Below are 8,818 nucleotides of genomic sequence, written 5' to 3'. Positions count from 1 at the left end.
CGTAATGAAATGTCTAAACACGCGCACAATGCCACGGGCTGTCTTATGGTCCATGTTACAAAGACAAGGCAGGGCGCTCCGTGACTTTAGTTGTACATGGGCCTCGCGTCTCTGCCGATGTAGGCACGGGATTGCTTGCAGCAGCCGCGTAACTACCATGGGTGGAGATGTCTCTGGTCCTTTGAGCCCTTGAAGGCGGCATACCAAAAGGGAAAAAAATAAAACCACACGATTAATGTGTTGCAAAAAAAAAAAAAAAAAAAAAAAGACATGGCTTCGAATGGTTATCAGTCTTTTTAGTGACTTAAGTGCCGTTTAGCTTGCTGAGTCCTCAAGAGTCAAAATGATGCCTTGGAAGACAGTGAACCTTCCCAAGGCGCCACAAAATATTTCATCCGAAATGCACTTGTACAGCCAGATGACAGGCTGTCTTAGGCAGCCAAGATCAGAAATCATCATGAACTGGACCATTGAGTCTTAGAGTATTGAAGGAAAGATGTCATTTGAAGATATCTGAATGTTGTTTGACTGTTGGCAGCGTATCACGAGCCTGCACATTGACACCTACAGTAGTCTGTACATTCGACGACAAGCATCATGGCGCCTGTTCTTGCATTGAAATGCCACGGCTCCAGATACGAGCCCTGCGCTCAGCGATCATATTGGTAAAGTTGAGCTGACAAGAGCTGATGGGCTGAGTGAATGTGATGAACCGAATGACCCTTGGAAAACATGACACAAGAGCGCCAGAAAGAGATGAAAGCCTCTGATGAAAGTGGATTAGTCCAGATCCTTAGCTGGGCGTTGATATGATCTCCGCCGTCACAAGTGTGGAGCGGTGCCTGTCAACCCCCTAGTCCGCATAGTCTTGAGTAAAAGCCAAGCCTCAAGGACTCCAGTCTAACGGAAGCTCCCCCACCAATCGCTGGTACCTGTAGCGGGAGCACGAGAGAGACGATTGAAGAACCTGTGTATTGGTAGACGCCCAGCACCTGTTTGTAGTTTGGCTTCTATTAAGGCAGTACCGTTTGTGGAGAGACTGTATCAAAAAGCTCACCCTTGAGTCCTTGACCTCGAGTGTTCATCAATTAATACCCGCCTACCTTAGTGCCCACCTATTACCTATTAGCCCATGGCTCCGTTTTATAGACGTTCAGTGCACATGCCGCTACTTTTGCATTACTAAAACGTAGTTAGGTAGAAAAACGTCAAATAGATAGATAGACAATAAGAAAAGAAAAAGGGAAAAAAAAAGATCAGTATCTGGTCATAGTGCTGCTATTGGAGCGTGTAACAATAACCGTTGATTAGACTCTAGGTTGGCTGTTGGCTGCTGGCTACATACCCACTCGGCTCATAATGTGGTACCCTCCTTCCCGACTTACATGAGGCGCCCGCATCGCCATTCCAACGTCTCGTCGTTGTCAGCTCCCTCAGCGTTGCATTTCTACGGGCGCACCTCTTTCGTATTCCTTTCCTTCCCAATTCATCCATTTCACTTCTGTTTTCTGTCGCCCCCCCTTCCCCCACCTTCTCTACTCACCCCCCCAGCCGTCTGTCGACGCAGTTCGTTCCTTTTGTTTTCACATTCTCTTCTACTCCCCCCTTGTCGTTCCCGTCTTCCGATCCAGGCTAGGCCCGGTCTCGTCTCGCCGCCCTTCATATTCATATACACGGCACATCTCCTACTCACTGCCACGAAGTCGCACTTCGTGTCTTTGACCTTCTCTTCTTTCTGGCCTGCGGCCTCTTCTTTTTTTTCAAGATACCATTTGCGCACTTCCATTTCGGTTTTGCCCGAGCGGCAACATTTGTGTTGAACTGCTATTCATTTACCAGGTCCATCACTACAGAGAGAGCCAAGGATACCCAACGCCACCCCAGCAGGTCGTTTGTCACATTTACAATTGCAACGTGATCGGTGGAAGGTCTGATATTCTCAATTCAAGAAAGACGCAGAAAGAGAAAGAGCAGAAAGAACACATCAGGAGCAAAGAGGTTGCCATTGACGTTGTCGCCACCATTTTTATTCTATTCTGGTCAACTCAATCGCCATACTAGTCGATCTGAGGATTCTCGCCAACGTCCAAAAGGAAGGATTGACGACAATCGTGCCTGCTTTGGGTCAATTTACAGATCTCCCCAACTAAACGGAACTCCCAGTTCAGGGTCCGACAGCACCTTCCTCGTCGCCAAGCCTCACGTTTGCACAGGGTTCATCATCATTACCGGCATCAACCACGAAAATACACCAACTTGAAAAGTTACCTGGACGACCATGGCCTATTTCGTGAGACTCTAGCTTATTTTCGCCGTCCTACTTTGTCCATCTCTTCACCTGGTCAAATCTTCTCCGACCTCGAACCATTAACCACCCGAGCAACCGACCCGTGTCCGGTATTCAAAAACTCAATTTCTCAATTCACGTCACCATACACGGCATCTTTTGTCCATTCTTGTGCCCGTCAATCGGTTACCAAAGAAACGGATAAGTTATCTCCATTGGACGACTTGCGACCGCGCAGCAACAAAAACCAGTCTTGTCTGCAGTTCACGTTTGCGATTCAGACAATCTTGCCAAGTTGCCGCTGTTCGATAAGCGACCCTACCTACTCCACGCAGTTTTTCAGCAAACGAGGACAGATTGCACGAAAACCTCCAATATTTCAATACAGATTCGTAATATTGAAATCAGCAACTATTGATTCTTGGCCGCTCTGCACAATGGTTCGCTTCTTCCCGATCCTCGTCGCTCTATTTTTGGGCCTTGCAGCTGCAGATGGTCTTTCCGCATGCTCGGTACGTAAGCTTCGACACCACAACATAGGCCCGTCCGGCCAATTGATTGGCCAGCGCTGCCCGCATTTTCCCTCTTCTAGCAATGCACGGAATAGTCGGCTGACTCTAGAACCTTTCGCAGGCTGGCTGCATTAGCCAGGTCTTCTCAGACACGACCAAATTTGGTTGCGCTGTGAATGACAAAGTATGTGCCTGCGGCAGCACTCCTGATTTCTGGTTCGCCATCCGCGACTGCATTACACAGGCATGTCCCTCGGATGATTTGGACCAGCAGCTATCGGATGCTCAGGCCGACTCAGGAACGCAGTGCGCTCAGGCAAGTGGTGAGTAAACTTCTTCACAGAACCATGGCCATGGATTGTTTTATTGATCAATATTTGCTGCAGCTTCCGCAGGAGTGACGCCCACCACCCCAGTCACCACACCACCACCACCTGCTACCACGGCTGAAGCGCCGCCCACTACTGCGAATGCTGAGCCCTCCACCACCGAGGCAGCAGAAACTGCAACGTCGCCCGTGAGCCCAGCTACGTCGCCCGTAAGCACTGCAAGTGCTGAGACTGTCGCGTCCGCTGCAACCACCGCAACCACCTCGGCTTCAGCTCCTTCGAACTCGGCGACGTCCACCGCTTCTTCACAATCAGCGGCTGCCACCACGTCGGGCACAGTGAGTTTCATGAGCACCCCTGATTTCAGCTATTCCTTGTGACTAACGTAGATGCAGTCGGCGACTAGCTCCTCAACCAAGACAGTACCTGGCACTGCAGCAGCATCTTCGAGCTCAGCTACCTCAGGGGCGGCTGCCGATACTGATGACTCCAGCACAGATGGACTGAGTGTAGCAGCCAAGGCAGGCATCGGCGCAGGTGCGGGCGCTGCCGTCATCTTAGCAATCATCGTCGCCTGTGTCGTGATGGCAAGGAAGCGCAAGAACAAGAGTAACCCTTCGCGCATTCCTACAATGCAGATCTCAAAGCCACTGCCAGGTTCAGGACGTCAATATGCTGGAGATATCGAGGCTGCTAGAATGGCAGCTTTGTCAACACAGTTTCGTGACGATCAGCTGACACCGATCAAAACGGCTGCATACAAGCCCTCCATTACTTCTTCGTCGCAGTACTCGCCGACATCACTGTATGCACCGTCGGATTACGACGAGCGCCAAGTTGCTGGTCGCCGCTACGAAGACATGCTACCTAGAACTCAACCTAGAACCATGATCTAGCGACCATGCCTCCCCATGCGCACTCGGTCAGTTGTCCTCTCGACGTGATCCTATCGATCTTTGGTGAAGCAATGGGCTCTCCCGACAGTCTGCAGCACATCAGCGTTCTTTTTTTTTTTTTTCTCTTTCTAATTTCCTTACCGGCACGATCTTGAGCGACCATGTTATTTTTCGCGAGCTGGGCAAACACGTCAAATGGGCGGGGACTTTTCAAGAGGATACCCCGAGAGCACTGCTCTCACACCCCGCAGATTGGTTTGACGATGTAATGATTTATGATACATTCGTGCGGCTGTGCTAGCAACCTATTCATTCACCACAATTAGATCGAGAGACAGACAATTTGCGAGAAACAAGAGATACCAATGTTACAGTTTTAGTGAATTGGTGAATGCATCCTTCTGGCGTATGTGTGATACTGTTAGGCAACCAGGAGGAACCATTGTTATTATGCTTGGAGCAAGGCTTCTTTGCTATAATACCGAAATGATCCATCCTTTCCCATGTGCAATGCTGCTTAGACCTTTGGTAAGACAGAAAACAGACGTAGTTCGCGGAGTGTGATCTATCTAGACTCTATAGGAACATCTGTGCTTCTTATTATCTTTTGGCGGGCTGCTCCATCTCTTTGAGTTCATAGTGGTGCTCATGGTGCGCGTTGCGGTAACAAATGTTTCTGTCCAAGATCAAAATCACATAGCATGATATGATCCAGTCCCTTGTAGTTCAGATACGGTCGAGAACCAAGATAAAGTATTGAGCGTTCGCAAACGGAGTAGTCGTTGATTAAAAATTTGGCAAGAAGGTCGCCATCATTTGCTCTCGCTCAATTCTATGCAGCGCAAATCAGGACGTGAAGAAATTCAGGATAGATTCCTCCAACTCCGACATCCTCAATCTTTGTGTTTGGCCCTCTTTTCACAACAACAATCTCGCAAGACAACACGTCTTTCAAATTCCCCAACACCATTGATTTCTCTCGTTTAGACGTCAGTCACCATCACAAATCTGCCCAAGATGCAGTTCTCCAAGATGCTTCTGGGCCTGTCGGTCATCGCTCAGGCCGCCGCTGCTCCGAGTGCTGCCAACTCCAGCGCTCTCGACACTCGTACCTTCCAGAGTACCTTCACTGCCCGCTGGTATGTGCGTACGCTCTGCGACTCCGTTGGCTGTACGTATACTAGACATCCAGTGTTGGCTCCTCAACCAAAAAAAGACTGATGATGTACCTTCCAAACAGCCGAGCCCCTGGGAAACGACTACGCCAATCCTTCCGATTGCAAGGATCTCGCCGACTACTGGCGCGCCCGTCCTGGTTTCTGGCACATTCTCAGCTGGGATGGTATGACTGCCAGCGTGCTCACCAACAGCGGCAACTGCTTTGTTAGAATCAGCAACCTGAACAATCAGAACCGAGTCCAGTGGGTTTCGAACCCTCTGACAATGTTTCACCCCCCCTGTATGTGACGAATAAAGATGCTGACATTGATGGGGTTATAGCATTGGAAGCCAGGATATCGTCGATTTCCTAGATACTGCTGTCGAGAATGCTCAGAAAGACGGTATTGTGAGTTCTCTCTCATGCTCCTTTTTATTTCCAACAGCCATTCATCATCAGTACTTTCCCAAAGAAAATCTGGCATCTCGACGATGCAAGACCTACCATTCTATTCCCTCGACCTCTGCACTACTTCTTGGGACATTTGCTGATTCCCGACTTACAGTCCATTCTCGGTGGCATTAATTGCATGGAAGCTCATATCGGCGTCTCAATTATGAACTAGAGCACGTTTCTGGAACGCGACTCGAGGCGTTGTTGTGTCTCGCAACAGCTGATGCCTACTAAATGGCCAGACTTGGGAATACACCATTGCGGCACGCATCAAGGAAATCGATATACAGATAGGCGCGAGTCGTGACAAGCAGTTAGGTCATGACTTGATGCAATATTTCGTACAATAGAAGCTGTCAACTAATGTCGTACTGCAAAGTAGCGGTTTCGTTGGTGTACATTGTTTGGATCAATTGTACTGAGTCAAATTTATGGATCCATGTTTGTATGCTGCCGATGCGTGTATGAAGCCGACACGAACCTGAAAATGCTATAGTCATTGATTAGGATCTCGAATGGTTTTGATTGGTCGAGTTCTTAGTCCAGTGTGTAGTTGTAGTACCTGCCTTGGGCAGGCGCGGGCGGCGTTGCTGTCGCATCAGGTCCGTGCACTCCGTCATAATTTCTACCTGGAGGACTGCGACAAGCATTGCGGTCATCGCAGTACTTGCCCGTTACTTCACTTCCCCAGCACGACAGACCGAAATACACTGCTACTACACAATCTGTCTTCAAAGCGTGCACTCTTCTTGCCCTCACAGCGCTGGCACCAAGATGGATCCCGGAAGGAGGGCCATGATTGCTGGGCGTAAGTCACCCCCACGCCAGAACATCACATCTCCTAGACGAGACCCAAACAACAGGATCACAAAGCCATCCCGCCCTGCGAGCAAATCTGCCACGCCAACACCCGCGTACCTGACCCAGGATGAACAGGCTAGGAAGTTTGTCGCCGACGAGGACAATTTTGTGCTCAAGCAATCCAAGAAAAAGGCCGACATCCGGGTTCGAGAGGGCCGCGCCAAACCGATCGACCTCCTCGCCTTCAATCTTCGATACATCGATACCGACCGCGACATCTTTGACGACCAAGAAGCAGACGCTGAGATAGACGTGCCAAATCCCATCGCCGTGGTCGAGGGTCTCAGCGCAGCTCAGCTCGATGAATTGGAGGGCGATATCAAATCCTACCACACTTTGGAAACAAATGGCCGAAATCGGGAATACTGGACGGCATTGCAGTCGCTTGCCGCTGAGAGACGGCAAAAGTTGAAGCCCATGGGCGCGGAGGAACGTGCTGTCAGTTCAGTCAGCGCCGATGTCGACAAGATTCTCGGACCCAAATCGCTTGAGCAGCTGGAGAAACTCGAGGGACAGATCAGGGCAAAGCTCAAGTCAGACGAAGCCATCGACACGGATTACTGGGGCCAGCTCCTCAAGTCCTTGCTGGTCTACAAGGCAAAAGCCAAACTGCGGAACATCTGCGACGAGCTCAAAGAACACAGAATCAAAGAGCTGCGGGAAAGAAACCCAGCAAAGGCCGAAGCGCTTGCTGCCTCGACCTCGACAGCAGATGCGACACGCAGCAATGCCTCTACAATACCTGCTGTGTCGAAGCCGACCACGTCTATGGTTACTTCCGCTTCTGCTAGCTCTAGTGGCGCAACGGCATCTGCCCCTGGAACTGCACGATTTGCTACTGCCGGCGGTGAAGATTTCTCTCAAGCAACCAAGGCACTCTATGATCGCGAGGTGGCGCGTGGTTTCAGCGAGAATGAAGAGATCTTTACTGCCGAAGAGACCGTTCCCTCGGCCGCCAAGCCCCAGTGGGCCGAAAAATACAGACCGAGGAAGCCACGATATTTCAACCGCGTACAAATGGGTTATGAATGGAACAAGTACAACCAAACACATTACGACCACGACAACCCCCCTCCCAAGGTTGTCCAGGGGTACAAGTTCAACATCTTCTATCCAGAACTCATTGATAAGACCAAAGCACCCACATTCAAGATTATCAGAGAACATGGCAGGCGCCGGGGCGAATCCTTTGCTGCGGCAGGCGAGGAAGACACTTGTCTGATTCGATTCGTCGCCGGGCCACCTTACGAGGATATCGCTTTTCGTATCGTGGATCGGGAGTGGGATTACAGCGCAAAGAAGGATCGAGGATTCCGGAGCAGTTTTGACAAGGTGAGTGACAATTCTATTTTTTCCCTTCTCTCCTTCTTTCTGCTGGCGACCACCCCCTTGCGTCTTTCTGGTATGGCAAGGGACGTCTTCCGCAGCCATGGTAAGAACTTTGGATGGCTGCATGCGTTCATCGGCGGTACTCAACGTGACTGGCATATCCCAGTACGTTGCCGCATGTAGCAGCATCTCATACCTACCCTCTGTGATACCAACTATCGCTCATCCCCTCAGACGCGCGGATGTCGTCTCTTTTGTTGACTCTCCCTTCCCGCCATTGCGCTCCTGTTGTTAGTGGAAAATGGACCCTTGTTGAACATAAAGCTAATCTGCCACCGACAGGGCATTCTCCAGTTGCACTTTCAGTTCAAAAAGGTAAGACCTCCCTGACTCAACTATATGCAATGCACAAAGACTAACAGAAGAATAGATCTATTATCGCAAATAGTCCATCTGACCTTGTCTGCGGCTTGCTGGCGACAGGAATACACCGTAGCAAACAAACGATTGAGCCATGGCTGTTGGAGCATGGCACAGCCTGGCTACGTTACTTGGATACAAACTTAATTAGTCACAGTCGATAGAATGACTCGGATATTCCAACAGCCCACTTGTCAGACTAGAGCCGGGCGACCACTGCCTCACTTGAGCAGGGACGTATCAAATCAGACCCTGTCGTCGAACAATACACCAGGCTGCTCGCTGCTCTATATGCGTCTTACGTCAGAACTCAAGCTCCAGATTGATCTCTTCTGGGTGCAAAAAGCGCCCATGGGCAGTGTAGTCTCTACAACAAGAAGAGGAAATAGAGAAATAGCACGTTTGGACAGTTGAAACTCATCGCATCAAACGAGCTTAGACAATGCAAAAATCCTTTATGTACACATGAATGGTAGACAATCTTGGGCCAACCTCTTGCCACTCGGAGTGCCGACTGGTGCCTTACATGAGATCTGACTGTCAGGGGGGCAAGCAGCTTCATGCAGTGATCT

At 50.0% G+C, this 8,818-nt stretch overlaps 3 protein-coding genes across 3 annotated transcripts; all 3 read left to right on the top strand.

Annotated features, from left to right (window-relative positions):
• Positions 1–2,724: 2,724 nt before the first annotated feature.
• On the top strand, positions 2,725–4,024 carry PFICI_03086 (uncharacterized protein; the record flags this gene model as incomplete). Its single annotated transcript, XM_007831667.1, has 4 exons — positions 2,725–2,799; positions 2,921–3,122; positions 3,195–3,466; positions 3,518–4,024. The coding sequence occupies 4 exons, from the start codon at positions 2,725–2,727 to the stop codon at positions 4,022–4,024; spliced, it is 1,056 nt and encodes a 351-aa protein (XP_007829858.1).
• Positions 4,025–5,041: 1,017 nt separating this feature from the next.
• PFICI_03085 (uncharacterized protein) lies at positions 5,042–5,808 on the top strand (the record flags this gene model as incomplete). Its single annotated transcript, XM_007831666.1, has 4 exons — positions 5,042–5,195; positions 5,265–5,445; positions 5,525–5,591; positions 5,749–5,808. 4 exons carry the CDS (start codon positions 5,042–5,044, stop codon positions 5,806–5,808), a joined length of 462 nt encoding a protein of 153 aa, XP_007829857.1.
• Positions 5,809–6,410: 602 nt separating this feature from the next.
• On the top strand, positions 6,411–8,009 carry PFICI_03084 (uncharacterized protein; the record flags this gene model as incomplete). Its single annotated transcript, XM_007831665.1, has 1 exon — positions 6,411–8,009. The coding sequence occupies one exon, from the start codon at positions 6,411–6,413 to the stop codon at positions 8,007–8,009; it is 1,599 nt and encodes a 532-aa protein (XP_007829856.1).
• Between the last annotated feature and the right edge of the window lie 809 nt (positions 8,010–8,818).

This window comes from Pestalotiopsis fici (genome assembly GCF_000516985.1).
Source record: "Pestalotiopsis fici W106-1 unplaced genomic scaffold PFICI_Scf_2, whole genome shotgun sequence".
Lineage (NCBI taxonomy): Eukaryota > Fungi > Ascomycota > Sordariomycetes > Amphisphaeriales > Sporocadaceae > Pestalotiopsis > Pestalotiopsis fici.
This window is presented reverse-complemented; position numbering and strand designations above follow the sequence as displayed.